This window comes from Cicer arietinum, chromosome 3 (genome assembly GCF_000331145.2).
Source record: "Cicer arietinum cultivar CDC Frontier isolate Library 1 chromosome 3, Cicar.CDCFrontier_v2.0, whole genome shotgun sequence".
NCBI lineage: Eukaryota > Viridiplantae > Streptophyta > Magnoliopsida > Fabales > Fabaceae > Cicer > Cicer arietinum.
In genome coordinates this window covers 18,942,916-18,960,418 of record NC_021162.2, presented here as the reverse complement: position 1 = coordinate 18,960,418, position 17,503 = coordinate 18,942,916, and the positions used below count along the sequence as shown (strand labels likewise).

General features: G+C 33.5%; 1 protein-coding gene across 2 annotated transcripts; it reads right to left on the bottom strand.

Annotated features, from left to right (window-relative positions):
- Positions 1-505: 505 nt before the first annotated feature.
- Positions 506-10,854, bottom strand: LOC101510771 (ABC transporter B family member 20-like). Of its 2 annotated transcripts, XM_004492033.4 has the most exons (11): positions 10,107-10,854; positions 7,377-7,431; positions 7,098-7,273; positions 6,775-6,975; positions 6,051-6,310; positions 5,661-5,971; positions 5,333-5,553; positions 4,868-5,208; positions 3,733-4,526; positions 3,407-3,648; positions 506-2,254 (listed from the first exon to the last, which is right to left on the bottom strand). In XM_004492033.4, exons 1-11 carry the CDS (start codon positions 10,491-10,493, stop codon positions 1,025-1,027), a joined length of 4,218 nt encoding a protein of 1,405 aa, XP_004492090.1. In that variant the 5' UTR covers positions 10,494-10,854; the 3' UTR covers positions 506-1,024. The 2 variants fall into 2 exon arrangements, with proteins under 2 accessions (XP_004492090.1, XP_012568898.1); XM_012713444.3 differs by lacking the exons at positions 7,098-7,273; positions 7,377-7,431; positions 10,107-10,854 and having other exon boundaries at positions 6,051-6,329; positions 6,775-6,957.
- Between the last annotated feature and the right edge of the window lie 6,649 nt (positions 10,855-17,503).

Genomic DNA, 17,503 nt, shown 5'->3' with positions numbered 1-17,503 from the left:
AGTTCAAATTTAAAGAATATTGATAAATGAGCACTCCAATGAATTCAGAAGAGAAGCTTTGCAAGAATGATGATTTTGAAAAAATTGATCAAGCGTATTTTAAAAGTCTAGTTGGTTGTTTGATGTATCTCACAACCATATATTTTGAATGTCAAAGCATTTTGTCTAGATTTATGCATAACTCCTAAAGCAAGAAGGAGTATTAAATATTGTGTTTAAGACAATTGATGTGTAATTGTATTGGGTGGTAGTTATTTTTAATTAAATAATTATAAGAGGTAGTTTATCAGAAGGAGTTTATATTTGTGGTGTTTGCGGTAGTTATTAGTAGAGGTAGTTTTTCATGAATTAGTAAAATAAAGATAAACCGATGTTCGTTCGTTTTCTTATAAGCAACATATGTATGCATATCTATGCTTGCTCTCTCTTTTCAATATCAATAAAAAAAAACTTTGTTCCTTTTAATTTTTCTTTGTCTAATTTCGGTGTTCAATTAACAACAAAGTCTAATAATCTGTCGCTATATATATACAAAAGTTACAACTTACAGCTCTTTATATCAGAATTTTCTACAATAATAACAAATGGAAAAGACAAAATTACAGTAATGAATAAGTTTATCATCCACGCATGGGTTAGGCAGAGTGAAAAGAAAGTCACCTCGGCAGAATTGGTGTTTGATTCCACCCTCTGTTAAGAAGCAAATCAATACCATGAATAGAAAACACCCCTAGTTGCGCCTCCGAAAGAATGCAGCCAGAATCGCAAACCAACAAAACTAAAAAAATCCTATATATTTAAACCCTACACATCTATTTTTACCTACAGTATCTCTCCTATGCCTACTAATGCCGGATGCTAATACAAGCCCAATCATTACCCTTGCCATCGATATTTTCCACCAGACAATCTTCGAAAAATCCTTCAGGTGCAGAAGTCGTCACTGGTTCACCTCAAACACAAAATCAAACTATGCTCATGAACCAACATTTGTAGAAATCACTCATATCACATACTTCTCATATTAACCAAGCCGATGCTGACGCAAAGCCTTACCAAAATGAGGTTGCATCAACCGGACATACAGACCATTCTTTGCAACCAACGAATCATGACTACCTTCCTCCACTATCCGTCCTCCATTAAGCACTACAATATTGTCCACATGCCTCATCATTGCAGCTCTATGCGCTATTAAAATAGTGGTCTTGTTTCCCATTATTAGCGTGTCTAGAGCTTCTTGTATAACTCGGCTTGACTCGGATTCAATCGACGAACTTGCTTCATCCAACAATAAGATAGGTGCATTTTTCAGCACTACCCTTGCGATTGCAATTCTCTGTTTCTGTCCTGGGGTTAAATCAACGCCTCTCATCCCAACATGAGTGTCATACCCGTGAGGCAAGCTGCTAATAAAATGATGAGCATTTGCTATTCTTGCCGCCTCTTTCATCTCAGCTTCACTGGCATTATGTCTTGCATATATAATGTTTTCCCTTATGGTTGTTGAGAAGATAATTGGTTCTTGTTGAATAAAACCAAGGTGGCTCCTCAACCATCTCAAGTTATATAGCTTTAAATCCCTCCCATCCAGTAAAACTTGCCCCGCAACTGGATCGTAAAATCTCTCAATCAAAGATATTATAGTGCTTTTTCCTGACCCTGAAACTCCAACAATAGCAACTGTTTGGCCCCCAGTAACTTTGAGACTAAAATTGCTCAATACCAACACTTCAGGACGAGATGGGTAACAAAAATCAACGTTTTTTAACTCGATGCTTCCGTATACATTGGGCGGCTTCAACGCTGCGTTGTCATCAGGATCAATTTTAGGCACACGGTTTATAATGTCAAACACTGATATGAGAGATTTTCGTCGTTTAAGTATGTAAGGAGCCAATCCAAAAGGCTCCACAAGGGCAAATGTGGCAAATGAGAAAACCATGTACTCCTTCAGTGCAGTGGATGGTTCTACGTAACCATTTTTAATACATATTGCAGTGTACCAAAGTAGAAGGGCATTACAAGCAAAAAGTAGAAACTGTGAAAAGCCGAAAGCAAAACCAATCGCCATCCCATGAAGAAAGCTTTTCTTAAATATTTTCAATAATTGCAGCCTGTAGAGCTCCATTACCTTGTTGCCAGCACAAAATGCAACAACAGTGTATATATTTCTAACAGCATCTTCGAGAACTAATGATGCTTTTCTGTGCATTTCCTGTATGCCCCTTGAAAATCCAGCTAGCCACAATTTCTGCAATATTCAAGCAGGCTGTAATTAATGTATATTTTATGCAAAAGATTCAAGTAAATGAACTAAAGTCTCCTATCAGTCTTAGCCATCTTTACCAAATCATTCATATAATTACGAGAGAGAGAGAGAGAGAGAGAGAGAGGAAGAGAAACAATATTATCTTTTGTGTTGTGGATGATAGAACCCACAAATTCAGATCAATGAAACTGTATATTATTTATGGAAAAGTGATGAGCTCAAGAGCTCTTACAATGGCAGAAATGCAAAGAAAGGACAAAACCAGAGTTCAAGAACTCCTAACTAGAGAACATTTTCTCCTAACAATATGCTAAGAATTTCTGAATGCATTCCTCACTCCGCTACCCTCTTTTCAATAACCAAAATCCCTTAAAATCAGGAAACCAACTAACTAACTCATTCTCTCCCACATGACCCCACTTCTTCTAGAATATGCCTAGGTGCTCTATCAATGGATCTCAGTTTTTCAGAGCAGGTCTTAACTTCTTTATTTGGATGACCATGTCATAATTTAATATCATTCATTAATGTAGGAATTAGCATAATATTTCCACAGAAACTGATAGTCAACCCAACACGAAATGGTGAACTAGCAATCAATCCTGTTATCATTGATGCTGCAAGGAAATACAACAATAATAACGACCGATTTTTACCACTATGTGGAGTGGAGAAAACAACGCTTTGACACTACAAGGAAAAAAATATAATGAAACTCTTGTATAATTTCTCTCTAACGAAAAAAAAAAATTGATGAAGAATACAATTAGCCATAGACACTACCAACCTAAGCTAATATAAGTTCAACCCAATCATTAGGTATGTTAGCTCCAAAACTATTCATGATTTCACCCAACAATTTTAGCTTTAAAAGATAGTTGGTTCATGTTAGAGTCTCTATTACCAGGTGGTTTAGAGACTAATCCCCAATGTCCCTATTCTGCTAAGTATCAAATTCAATTTCAGCACAAGATAATGTGGATTTAGGCACTGTCTCTTGCATAAGGGGACATGTTAGGTATAAAATTGTCCATGTGTTATCACCCAACAACTTAAGCTTATAGGATACTTGGTTCACACTTCAAAGCAAGAGAAAACAGTTATAGTTGGAAAACCAGAAGAGCAGGTGCAAACCTGGGCAACTGCAGAAACACAGAGAATTGGAAGGGTTGCAAAAGCCACCAGTGCTAACCGCCAGTGCAGCAAAGCGCCAATGAGAAGACCGACAATAATTGCAGCAATGTCCTGTATAAATATGGAAAGTCGATTGCTAAAAGCAGCCCGTACAAAAGTAGCATCATTGGCCAATCTCATGGATAAATTGTCAGCACTGTTTTCCTCATCGTCAAACCACCCTACTTCATTCCGTAGCATGGCTGCCATGTTATTGAAACAGATAAAAATGATCATAAGTTCATAATTTTTTAAAATAAAAAATAGCAAAAGGATAAGCTATGCACCTGAGAACATCATTCTCCTAACTCTTTCTGTCATTTTCTCTCCCATAATACCAAAGTAGAAGTGCTGCAAAAAGTTGGCAATAACTGTTATAATACCCATGCAACCAATGACCAAGCACCACTTGTTTACCTCCTTTTCTAAGTGATGTTGGTCATTAATTCTATAGTAAGCTGTCACCACAAGGCCAATAACATAAGCAAGAAGAGGATTGAATGAACCAAAGGTAGCAGCACCAATGCTTCCTAAGACAGCATAAAGCCACTCAGCAAAACTAAGCTCCGCCAACTTCCGAAGTGATGGTGGTTTCCGCTGCCGTGCTTCCTTTTCCCCTCTCATTGTAACTGAAGAATCATCAGAATGACTATGTGGTCTACTAAAAGTCTGTGAATGAGAGCGTTCATTTTTAGGATCAGATATTAAAAGTGGTGAAATGGGGGATTCTGGGTCAGAACCATTTGATTTTTGCCGATGTACAGATTGTATATCAATCTTGGGTAACTCCGGCAGTCTCATTTCAAAACTATCCTGCCTTCTTATTGATGGCTCCTTATCAGCTGCATCCAAAGCTTGACCATTTTCCAGCATCTTCTCAGGTGGTGGGCTCAGGACTTTAGGTGATTCTTGAAAGTTAAAGATGGCATCTGAAGGTCGCGAATGTGATACATTAGATATTCTTTGAAGAGAAGGTGACTTCATCATTTTGGGGGATGATGGTTCATTGAAGCTATGGCTTGCTGAAGAATCCTTCTCAATTTGAAATACTGCAGTCTCCTTGTAGTTTCGAGCAGGCATCCTGGGTAATCATTGAAAAACAAAATGTATGTGATCAGCAGAAGGGAGGAAGTCTTGCACATTATTAAAACACGACATTAAATGGTGTAGTCCAGTGGGTACTTAATACACTAAAGAACAAAATGTATATCATCAGCATACAAGGGAGGAAGTCTTGCACATTATTAAAACACAACATTAAGTGATGCAGTCCAGTGGGTACTCAAATAGACTAAAGAATATTTAAATATTTTTAGTATGTTATTCTAAGTCTTGCCACTTTCTCCATCCTTATATTTGTTTTTGAAAATAAATACAAACAATAATACATGGGAAAGGAAGGAGTATGATTTGTTCAAGTACCGCTTGGGAAGTTTTGCTGCCTCTTCGCATCGTAGAAGCTCTGCATATAAGCCATCGAGGTTCAATAATTCATCATGAGTACCCATTTCAACGAGTTGACCCTCTTCCATAACGGCTATATAATCAGCATTCCTAATGAGACTAAGCCTTCGAGCAATTATTATCGTTGAGCGTCCCAACATAAGCAGATCCAAAGCCTCCTGAACAGCCCTCTCAGCCTCAAAATCAAGTCCACCAGTGACTTCATCAAGCAGAAGAATTGATGGATTTAGAAGCACGGCTCTTGCAATTGAAAGTTTAATTTTCTGCTCTTCAGTCAAAGCTAGACCTGCCCTACCAACCTGAAAGACAGGAACACCAGTTTTGGATATAAAAATGTGATGGCAAATACCTGAAAATACACCACCCACTCCCCATCCCCCAAAAGAAAACCATAAACATATGATCATGTCAATCAAGCTTCACCTGTGTGTCATAACCTTTCTCCAATGAGCTAATAAATGTATGTGCATGAGCTATTTTAGCAGCCTCTTCAATTTGATCCAGTGTGACATCCCTCCCATAAGCAATGTTATCTCTTATGCTCAAACTGAGTAAAGCAGGCTCCTGGGTAACTAGTCCTATTTGGCCCCTCAGCCATTCCAAATTCAAATTCTTAATGTTTTCGCCATCTAAAAGAACTTCTCCTGAATCATAGATTAGCAAATCAAGTAAAATTTACAAATGATCAATAGAGTGCTGCATTGAATGCAATGTAAAATTAATTATACAGTGTCAAAGGGAAAGTAATTACCTAATGTAGGATCATAGAAGCGCTCCATGAGTGGAATGATACTACTTTTTCCAGAGCCATTTCTTCCAACAAGTGCTACAGCTTTCTTAGAAGGTACAGTGAGATAAAATCCACTCAAGATAGGGATCTCGGGACGAGACAGATAGCTGAAATAAACATTCCGAAACACTATATTTCCTTGCACAGAGTCATGGGCAGTGCCATCATGATTAACAGAAGAGGATGATCGGGTTATCATCTCATATAATCTATAAGCAGCTATCCTCCCTTGTTCAAAGGAGTAGAAATTTGTAGCTGCTTGATTCAAACCCCTGAATCACAGTAACAAAGATTACAAAAGTAAAATAATGAACATATAAGGAAAATATACAAGTTGGCAAAGATGCTTACAGGCCACTTAGAATTACAGCAAAAAGAGCTGTTATAATTTCACCACCATGTGCTTTTCCGTGAATAACCAAGAATCTTCCAACCCAGAGTTGCAATGCACAAGAACATATTGCAAGTCCATACGTGAATCCAAGACCTAGCCCTTGAACAAGACTTATTAATATGCCATATCTAAGAGTAGCTTGCAGTGATGTTGCATATGAGTACTTGGCCAACGTTTCATTTGTAAATGCATACAATGTCCTTACATAGGAAACTGCCTGCATCACAAGATATAGACTACACTGAGAATCAGCAGTGCTAAAATTATACTTCAGCAAATAAAGAGAACTTCCACATTCTTTCCACTTTGTAAATTCAAAATATCAAAGGACAAATTAAGATTAAACTGAAGTGTTTTTTGTCTTAGTAAAACAGCAGTTAGAGGAATCATATTCATTTCCTTGCATATAGAAACAAATAAATCCACAACACCATCTAAAGAATTTAGAGCACATAGTTGATGTTGAAGCATTCAACATGTCAGTTTTAAAAACCATCAAGTATAAAGAACCAGAGTTATTTTAAACAACTGAGGTTTTCTTATTTGAAATTCAAAAGATAAGAGGACTAGAACAGCATCTTAAAATTATCTCTATGTCGGTCAAATATGTAAAGACAATCAAAGAAATAAGGAAAATACTTGGATCCATGTAAAACGGATTTGATTCAAACAACAAATCACCTGTTCAGCAATGCTAGCTGCTTCAGCATATGCATCTTGGATGTTCTCTGCAAGTCTATGGAGGAATATATTCGATATTCCCCCTGCAGCAACAATAAAAGGGCCTGTTGCTAATGTTATCAAAGCAATCTGCCAGCAATTGATAAGGCCAATGACAAGACCACTGAAGAAAGTAGCCATATTATGAATATAATTTCCAACCTGTATCATCAAAAGAAAATAAACATGTTATATGGGATATATGACTTGAGATATTATATGTAAAGAAGTTAACATTTTCACATACTGGAGAAATTTATACACATGATTGAACCAAGACATACTTTTTCGCTAAGAGCAGACTGGATAAGAAGCACATCACTCAATACTTGACTCACAATGTCTCCATTATTCCCGTAAGTATCGAAAAAACTCATATCCTGATTTAGTAAGACTTGAACATATTTGGACCTGATGACAGCAGTTTGTCGCTCTCCAGTCAAAATCCAACATGAAACCTCTATTAAACAGGGAAAATACAGCATTAGTATGGCAAGAGAATTAAATGAACATCTAATAAAACACATTTCTCGTGATTAATTTCAATGCATGTTTAATTTTACCAATCCAACCAGCTACAAAAACTCCTGCTGCAATGTAAACAATGGTTAAAGCAAGCTGCAGAAGAACGTAAGGAGAGAAGTTAGCATAAGTCCACTGGTCCACAAATTGAATGCTTTGCAGAACACTGAAGATCATTGCTCATCTTATAATTTCCTCTTCTAAAATTTCAAAATGTATGTCAAAAGTAGACCAACAAAGAATCAGAGAGACAAAATTATAAAAAGAGTTGGACGATAAGAGTGTTCCCTTGAATTCAAGCATTTTATACTCTTCAATTTTAAAGGCCCCCAAGTAGTAGATAAATCAAATCAAACACATAGGAAAAACCTCCTAAGATTTCTACTATTTCTCCTTCAGAAATTCAAAAGGCCAAATACAAACAAAATGTGTTCCAAAAATTTAGCACAGTTACAATGCAATAATCCTATATATAGTTAACACGAGTATGAAGTTTTTCAGGCTAGTCTCTCACAAAAAACAGCTAAATTTAGTAAATGTCTTATAACAAGCCCAATAGCAAGTAACTACCATAAACATATATCATTATCTCACAGCAAACAGACCCGGTAAGAATATTACAATTTCAAGAAGAAAGGAATGCGAAATCTAGAGAGAAGATAATAGTATCCTTAAAAGCAATGTATAACCTGCTATAAACAGAAGGTATCGTATGGGTAAAGAGGCAATTATTAGCAACGCAAACTGTGTGTTAATTAAGTCATCATACAGTTTGGGAATTCACAAAAGTGTTATGGTTTATGATAGTTGTTGTGTGTACTGCACTCTAAGTAAAGGATATTTGTCATCTGCTCCTCGTGAACAAATAACCATAGCATTAATACAATCAGTATAATCTAAACCTTCAATTTAATGCATATCATCTACCGTACATAACTGCATTTCCTTCTTGTCTTTCATTGTCTTTATTTACTTGACAAGGAGAAAGGAAATTGTAAGCACCATAATAATAACTATCCCTTACAAAAATCAAAATAAAAAATCATGCATCCACTCGTATGACAAATTACATACAGAGAATTCTAACCACCTGCCAGGAAACAAAATCTAGTTCATTACTTCCTGACTCGCTGTTCAATGGGATTTTGATATTTGTTTCTTTGAATATGCAATTGGGCCTATGTTATTTAACGGGAATTCAATCTTATTTTGATATCCTTTCTAGTAATAGTAAGATGTCTAAATCCTTAGAATTAGAACTTGACTCCTTAACCTTGGAGGATATGTAATTGGTATAAGAGGCCTATGTAAAAAGTTGTGAAGCTTTTATTTTTCTTTCTTAATAAGATGAATAGTTTTATGAAGATAGAAAATTGCATCCAATTTGTGTACTCTTGTAATGAAATAAAATAAAACCATAGATGTGAAATTTGATGCTTAGGTTCCTCCAAGATACTATCTTGCTTTCTTTAATTTTGTACTCTGTTCAGATTTGTTTTCCATGGAAGACAGCAAAACAGATCAATCCCATCAAATTAAAAACCCTAATTTATTAACAATCTTAATTTTCTTTTCCCCAAATTATACCAAACCCAAAGCTTTTCCACCCACAGGTATTTTTTACAGCAACCAACCAACCAAGAAACTCACCATTAGATAACCTCTTTCTACAGCTTGCGAATTGCATTTCCTTTAACATAAGCCCAATGAAACTTCAATACTTTTCTAATCTTCGCGTCTCCCTAGTAAATGTTAACTCATTCAATCCTAACCTTCATTCAATTCTAATCTTCCAAAAGCTCAGACAGTACTTTACATAGTAGCTTCATGACTCAACCAACTGACGTAGGACTCATTTATCTACAAACTCACCAAGTTGAACAAACTGCAGACAGCTGAGTCATGAAATAATTAATGACAAACCTACATGAACAGGACCGGTTAATCCAAGATGATTTCATTTATTAAGGATAGGCCAAAATATATATCACCCTCATAAATGTATACAAATAGACAAGGTTTAGAAGTTCCGTGAAAAATCAAACGAGAAATTTCCAAAAGCAACATGGCCCTAGTCAATTCAAGAGGTGAAATTACAAAAATAAAAAAACGAGGGCACTACAGAGAGTGAAAATAAATCCGTTTTCAAAAGCAGCCAAAGCCATGACAACAATCAGAAGATCAAACAATTTTCTTGAATTTATCAATGTCCAATCTGGCTTGAACTACAAACAATGATTTAGAGAATCTGGCTTGAAGATGTTTCTAAGCATCAAAGTTCCCACACGTTGATCAATGTAATTTCGACGTGAATCGATAAACTGGTTAAACAGCATATTTTGCGCTTACGACGACATGAATAAGACACATACTGATATGCATATTTAAACCCTAATTATAACTTCCCCAATTACTTGCTAGCCAAGTGAGACGAATCAAACTACCAGAAACTACAACCTACATCTACAAGCTATGCTTACAAGCTTCATCACCTCACCAAGATTAACAACTACAAACCTAGTCCATAATTTCAACAAACAAAATTTCCAAATGCAAGTATCAATTACATCCTATGAAATACGGATACTAACACAAACACCGGACGACACTGCATCAACATCAATAATAATTTTTGAAAATTAATTAATTGAATATAGCCAAGGTGTCTGTTCTATTTAGATTATATCTCAACATCAAACAACAATGTAAACCAAAAATCAAAACCAAAAGCAATAACTAGGGTTCTACGCATAGAAATTCCAAAATCTAACCTCAGTGAACTTGTCAAACCTCTCCTGCGAAGAAGCTGGTTGAGTATCCATCCGCAACACATGAATAATCTTCGCGAAGTAATGCAAGTAAACAACAAGCGCAGTTCCATGAGCCGCGGCAGCGACGGAACCAACCGCCATAAGAAACCAATCGAACCGGTCGGCACACGCGAATAGCTTCGAGAAAGGAACCGCGGCAGGCGGCGGCTCCATTTCCTCCTGCTCCTCCATTTCCTCTTCCACCTCCATCTGTTGCGACGCGGAGGTCTCAGCGCCGAGGTCTAAGTACGGCGATGGAGATTCCGGTGGCTCCGATACCTCCGAAACCGGCGTTAGCGGTTGTACATGCGGCGGGGACCACCCGAACAATCCCCTCGATATCATCATCTTCTCTTCTCTCTCTCTTTCACTTCAGCAGATCCAATGAAAATTCTTCAAACTATTAATTAATTATTTAATAATAATTGTTAATTTGATTTTTTTTTGTTCTCCGGCGAACGACGTCGTCCTGGCCTTCGCCGGCACCGTCGTCGCCGTTTCGCTATACAGTTCTCAGGTCGAAAACCGTTAGAAATTAAGAGAGAGAGAGAGAGATGATAGAGTCACCGGTGTAGCACACGAAATTTGTGAACCCTCCTTTGCTTCTTCGGGTTTGGGATTTTTGTTTTGTTTGTTAGGTTTAACGGTCAAACGCCGGCGTCTACATGCTTTAATGTATTTTCCTTAATTTTATTAATTTAATTAGTTAATATTCACTTATTTTATTTGTTTATTATGGATTTATAGTTTTAGAAGGACAAGGATTACAGTGAGAGTGCGCTGTGACAACAATGGCATGCATGCAAAGCTGAAAAAACGGAAAAGGGGTGTTTTGGGAAAGTCACGGTCAATAATGATGGTTGTTCATGGGAAAGAAATGACTTTGATGACCTTGATTATGGTTGTAAAGGTGAGATCATTTGTTGTGTTTTGATGATAACTTCAATGCTTAATAATTAATTAATATATTTAGTTATGGTTATTTTTCTTTCAAAAAATTCCATCAAATAAATTTTTTTAAAAAATTTTGCCACATCTTCTTCCAACTCTCTTAGATTTAGATTGTTGCATAATAAGTTGTATACCAAAAATAATGTAGCCTCTCGTGGGTTTTTTTTTTTTTTTTTTTTTTGCTCATTTGCTACTTGGTTCTGATTTTGGTTAAATTATATCTTTTATTTTTAAACTGATATTACTTCAATTCAACATCTTCTTGTCATTTATGGCACAGGTTGGTCTCAGCAGAACAAAGATTTTATCTTACATAGCATCATCTTTATATCGGCATTATTTGATACTGCAGGAATCAAGTCCGCTTTGAAGCCAAAAGTCTTGTTTTTCATATTGTCATCAACATAATTATTGTCAATGCATATCTATCCAACAACCACACTTCTAATATAGTCTCCAATTATACGTAGGAATTTGAAATTCTCAAGTCTTTCCAAGTTAAAACTAATCCTCCTAAGATTTCTATCATCAAGAAAGTTATTTGGCATCCTTCCAAAAATTAGTGGATTAAATGTAATACTAATTGAACTGCTATTAGGTGTTATGGTTCCGTTTGTAGAGGTATATTTAGGGACAACTACATTGTTTCTTTAGGTTATTTGGATGTGAATTTGGGATTACAATTGCTTCTTTAGGTTATGGTGATTATGGTTGTTATTGAAACAATGTACAAGAATAGGTAGCTTTTTTTTATAAATTGAGTCTAAATCTCAATTGGCAAATCTAGCTTTCAGAAATCATAGTCTTGTTGCTTGGTCAATTAGAAATAGCCAATGTCAATATTGTTAGGTTGGATGTCTTGTCTCGAGTTCGAATCTGGGACCTCACAATTGTGTGAGTTAATTATAGTGGAATTTACCACCTCTTCTGAGATAATATATATATATATATATATATATATATATATATATATATTATCTCTCTTTTTTTTTCACCATAGTTTTATTTCTTCTTATCTTAGCTGGTCAATAGTTTGTATCTCTTCGAAATGTTTTTTGGGTTTTGTTGTAGTCTCCCAAGAATTTTGAATTTTTCTATTCTATTTTATTTTCAATAATATTCTAGAATACCACAAATAATAGGACTTGATATGTTTATATAGTTGAGATGTCAAATTAATTATGTGATACATTTGCACCATATTTCTACTTAAAATATTTTACTATACATTAATTAATTATTTTATTATATAATATTAATTAAAATATTTAATTATATTTTTTTTTTCAATTTCACTGTAATGATATATTACCTTTTAAAAGGTTCATTAAAACTATTTTTTTTTCAAATAAATCAACTGTTATAAAGTTTTCTGTCCATATCCAATGAATGTGTTATTTAAGATATTTTAGGCATACACTCCAGTGTTGCACGGATGGTTGGCATAACATAGATATTAAAGATTTAGATTATATAAAGTAAATAAAGTGTAAAGTAAATAAAATGTAAAGTAATAAAATCAAGAGTTGTTATTTTAACCAGTTTATGATTGGTTATGATATACCTATAATAGCAATCTTTGATTTATTATTGATTAGTTGGAATTATATATTTTATTCTCTAAAATGAGTTAGTCACTTTAGAGAAGTCAAATCAATGAAATTATATCGATATTATAATATGATTTGTTTACAATATAATTATAAAAAATAAAAAAAAACAAATGTTTAACATAAACTCAATTTTGTTGACAAGAAAAAAAAATAAACATCATTTTTACCAAAAAAAAAAACTATTTTACACTTTAAAAGACTTCTTTATGAACTACATTTGATGTACTATTTGAATCTTGACCTTCATCATCAACTATCAATATCTTCAAACCCTAATTTGATGTCACTCTTGAAATTTTAACATGTAGTTGTCCATGGGAGAATGTTAGTTGTGGTAGATATACTCCTACATGCTTCGGGGATTGTCCTTGACTTTTATTAATAGTCATTGAAAAACATATGATCAATGAAAATTGTCTTCATTGAAATTTGAATGGAATTTTGGAATCAGAATGTGTGAATGACAATTTAGGTATATAAACCTTTGTTCCAATATCCCTTCCAAATAGAACATTTCCGTTTTGGTGATGATTAGGCGAGTTCCATTGCAATATCCCAGAGTGTGGTCTATAAATTGTAAATTTGGATTATCATAGCTAGAAAGTCATTCAATTATATTTAGTTGTAAGTTGATTTTTTAGAAATATACATTTTTAAGATAAAGTGTTTGAGTCATTTAGGAGACTATTAAATTCAACTTCCAAATAATTACATAAAGAACAAGGTTTAGAAATAGTTACCTCATCCGTTTAAACACGTGTGGGTTTCTTTCTCTTCTAGTTATGACGAAGAATCTTTATTTTTGTTTGGAGGATTGTGAGTCGATTTTGTTGCAACCATCTTTCTGTTTTGGAGAAGTTTTCCTTTAGGTATAAACTTTGTCGTTTTTTGACAAGACTTCTTTCTGGATCTTTTACTTCTACATTGTTAAGTGCTCAAACCTTAGAGGCAATGCTCGGATGTCAATTGAAGTGGAATAAGTAGTCACAAAAGGGGATTTAAATTGTGACCCTTTTAAAAATTAATTATGCACTTAAAATACCTTTCTAAAAAATGAACTTGAAAGGCAAACAAGTTGTTAAAGAATATTCCCTTGTAGAAAATGTTCTTAAATACACTTAGTTATATAAATACGTTTTAAACAAAATTACTCAAATTTGGGGTTAGTGTCATTAGTGTATATTGAACGTAAAGGAGTAAGTTAGAGAGAATCACAACGAGAAATTATCTTAGTTCACCCTTAACGTTGGGCTACGTCTAGTCCTCATAAAATTTGTGAGATTTTCTACTATATTGCTTTTCAAAACCTTCTCAGCACTTTAGATCGCAATTGGACCTAATAAAACTTGTATTATCAAAGCCTCAACAAGCTTACAACATGTATTATCAAAGCTTTAACAAGCTTACAACATGTATTATCACAACCTCAATAAGCTTACAACTTGTATTATTAAAGCCTCAACAGGCTTACAACCTTAGTCTAAATAGAGTTTACACAATGTCACTCTCAACAATCACAAAGGAAATACTTTGAGATATTTTAACATATGTGATGTAGTGTTTGAGTTCTTTGTTTGTAAAAAATCAAAGAAAAATTTGAGAAGCAAAAGAAACTATATCAACACACTCAGAATGTATGAGCCACAAATTTGGATTGAAGAGTTGAAGTGTGTATGATAAAAGAAGAACTTTGATAACTTGTATACAAAAACAAGTAAATGATGTTTCTTGACTTAAACTCTTGCTCTTCAAGTGCAACAACCATTCCTATTTATAGATTAGGATACCTTCAGATTGCTATCGAAAAATAGAGTTGTTGGGCACACCAATCTATACAAAAAGCAATCCTTTTGATGACTTGTCCTTACTTTTAGTGCAAAACAAGGACAACGCTCTCTTCATGAGAACAATATTCTTCTGCTTTTCATGAAGGATCTGTTGTGCGAATTCATCAACTTGTGTCACCTGTAAGTCAATTTTTGTAGCAGCATAGGGAAGGAGAAAAGTGTTGGCTGAAATATGTACTTGTTTTTCTCTTTTTATGTTTTTCAAGTGGTAGAACAATGATAATGTTCTCTTTAAAATGAGCATAACGTTATCTTTGTAGGAAGTATGTTATCTTGCTTTTTGTGAGAAGTGATTGTCTTGAAAACATAGGATTATGCCATCTCTAAAACCATTGTTGTAGCAACTTTGAAAATTGCAAAATGTGTCAGCTACCTTTTGTACTTGCGTGTACTGCATTTGTCTTTTAGTGACTTACAAGTCGAAAGAATGATAAAAATGTACTCTTCAAGTCATGTGATATTCTTGGAGTGTCAAAGCTTGAGTTGTTGACCTCTTATTTGCGCAAAATAAATCTAAAATCATGTTGGCATCATTGTTGAATCAAACAAAGCTTTTATAATGTATTCCTTTTTCATGGTATCATAAAGAATGTTCTTCGCATTATCCTTCAATTATTCTTGTTCATAAATGTCATCTTAAATGCAATATTCTTGAAATAAATTCAACATCAAAATTGTTCCTTATCCGCTATTGAGTTGACTTAAATGCTTTTAAGGTGCTACAACATGCTTCAACATGTGAGAAAATTTTCTATCATGAATTCTCGGCAAGCATAACGTTCTTCTTCATCAGGCAAAATGTTCTTTCATCATAGTTGAGAATGATTTCTCAAAGAAAAACTTTTGAAGTAATGTTTTCTTCAATTTGTCTTGGTGTTTGCACATATTGTATCTTGTTCATTGAGGATATTTGAGATGCTTCAATATAAGCAAGAATGTACATATCATGATCATTCTTTGATGTTGTAGTATATAAAATAACCAAAAACATCTTCAGCTTTGAGTAGTGCCCTTTGGTGTGGCAATGATGACATAGTATACTATTTGGAATGACGTGACATTAAGGTACAATCTTTGTTATGCATTATACAAATGCAAGGTGCACCCATACTTGCATTTTTGTTGATGATTCATCATTGCAACAACATTTTCTTTTGATCATCCTTTTATGTTTAAACCTTCTTATCTTGATAGGATCTTGTAAAGATACTGCTAAGTTGATTTTGTATTGCCGTATCATATCTTTGTCATACTCATATTTAGAAACTTTCGAAACTTTTCAAATTTGGAAACTTTCGAAACATTCCAAATTTTTGAAATGTCATCCTTATTTCGAAAATTTCAAGATTTGGAAACTTTTCAAATTTTCGAAATGTAATCTTTATTTCAAAAATTTGAAACTTCCGAAATTTTCAAAAATTTGAAACTTTCAAAACTATCAATTTTGAAACTTATTATAAATGACTAAAAGGGTAAATTTGTATTTTCATGTCTTGAGATGGTGGCAGGTTTAGGTGTGGGAGTGCATGATATAATTCTCATTATTTTTTTGTTTTATAAAAAATTAAGATTGTTCTAATTCAGACATTTCGGATTTTGATTCATCCGGTTTTAATTTTTTGTTTTGTAAGTTTATTTAATTCTTTTAGTTTTTTTCTTTTATGTTATAGTAATTTTTATACAACCAACATCAAACGCTAATGAAATTATATGTGCATTTAAGTTCATTCTTAGGTTTTTCTTTTTAAAAAAATAAAATAAAAGTTCATTTTATTCAAAATCCATATGGGTAAAAAGATTGGTTGAGATGTTATATTTTGTCAATCATAGTTTTTAAGACGTCTGAGTTACGGCAACTTGCTGATCTTAAATTCTAAAATAATAATATTCTTTTAATAAACTAAGATCGACTGAGATGCAACATCTTGTCAATCCTAGTTTAAGACATCTAACTTGTGACAACTCTGTGATCTTAAGCTCTAAAATAGTAGTTATCTTTTAATAAAATAAGACTAACAAATATGCGACATCTTGTCAGTCATAGTTTAAGACGTTTGAGCTATGACAACTTGGTGATATTAAACCTTCTTAACCAAACTAACATTTTTTTGTCAAATCATCTTGCAAGCAACCAACACATTGCATTTTCTATCCAAGAACCACAGTTGACTATTGGGTTGTGCAAGCAACCCAATAGCACAAGCCCCAATTGATAAGGGCACCAAATAATTTTATATTTTAATATTAAGGTGATTTTTTTATTAAATATATTTTCAATCCCAATAAAATTACAACATTTTAAGTTTAGACCCTAAAAATGGGTCCCAATTGGTAAGAGCCCAAACTTTTTTACGTTTATAATATAAGGGTAAATTTTTTTTAGGTTAAATATATTTCAATAATACAAAATTACGATATTTTAAGTTTAGTTAAAAAAAATTATTCACTTCTAGTCTTTATTTTTATTTTAGAGACTAAAAAAATCTTCTTCTTTTTTTTATAAAACACTTTTCAAACTAGCAACTAAAAGTGAATAAAAAAATTGAGACTAAAAAATTGATGATTTGTTTATAATGACTAAAATTAAAATGTTTACATCTTTTTTAATTATTAAAATTATATTTTCTTTTTATTAAGGGTCCAATTTTTAAAAATAGAATAGGACATCTAAAATGTTTGAGACAGTCTTGTCAAAAATTACGTACTTTTGATTTTTCTGTGCAGCACAACATACGTAGGAGCAAGATCACACTCTTGTCAAGCACAATAATAGAAAAAAAAATTATTTCTTTTTTAAGCACATTTTTATATCAAAATCACATTCATAAAAAACAATTTATATTCACATTTTTATAATAAGAAGAAATAAATATATTTAAGTTAACACATTTTTCACAATTAATTATAAGTAACCAGTTTTTACGAATATTTTAGGGTGTTAATACAT

What these genes read in the sequence shown, in the direction of transcription:
- LOC101510771 (XM_004492033.4), bottom strand. Translation starts at nt 10,493, where the DNA reads ATGATGATATCGAGGGGATTGTTCGGGTGGTCCCCGCCGCATGTACAA. An exon ending in GGTTTGACAAGTTCACTGAG is followed by an intron (nt 7,432 to 10,106) that starts GTTAGATTTTGG and finishes GTTCTTCTGCAG; the next exon opens with CTTGCTTTAACCATTGTTTA. An exon ending in GTGTTTCTGCAGTTGCCCAG is followed by an intron (nt 2,255 to 3,406) that starts GTTTGCACCTGC and finishes TGAATATTGCAG; the next exon opens with AAATTGTGGCTAGCTGGATT.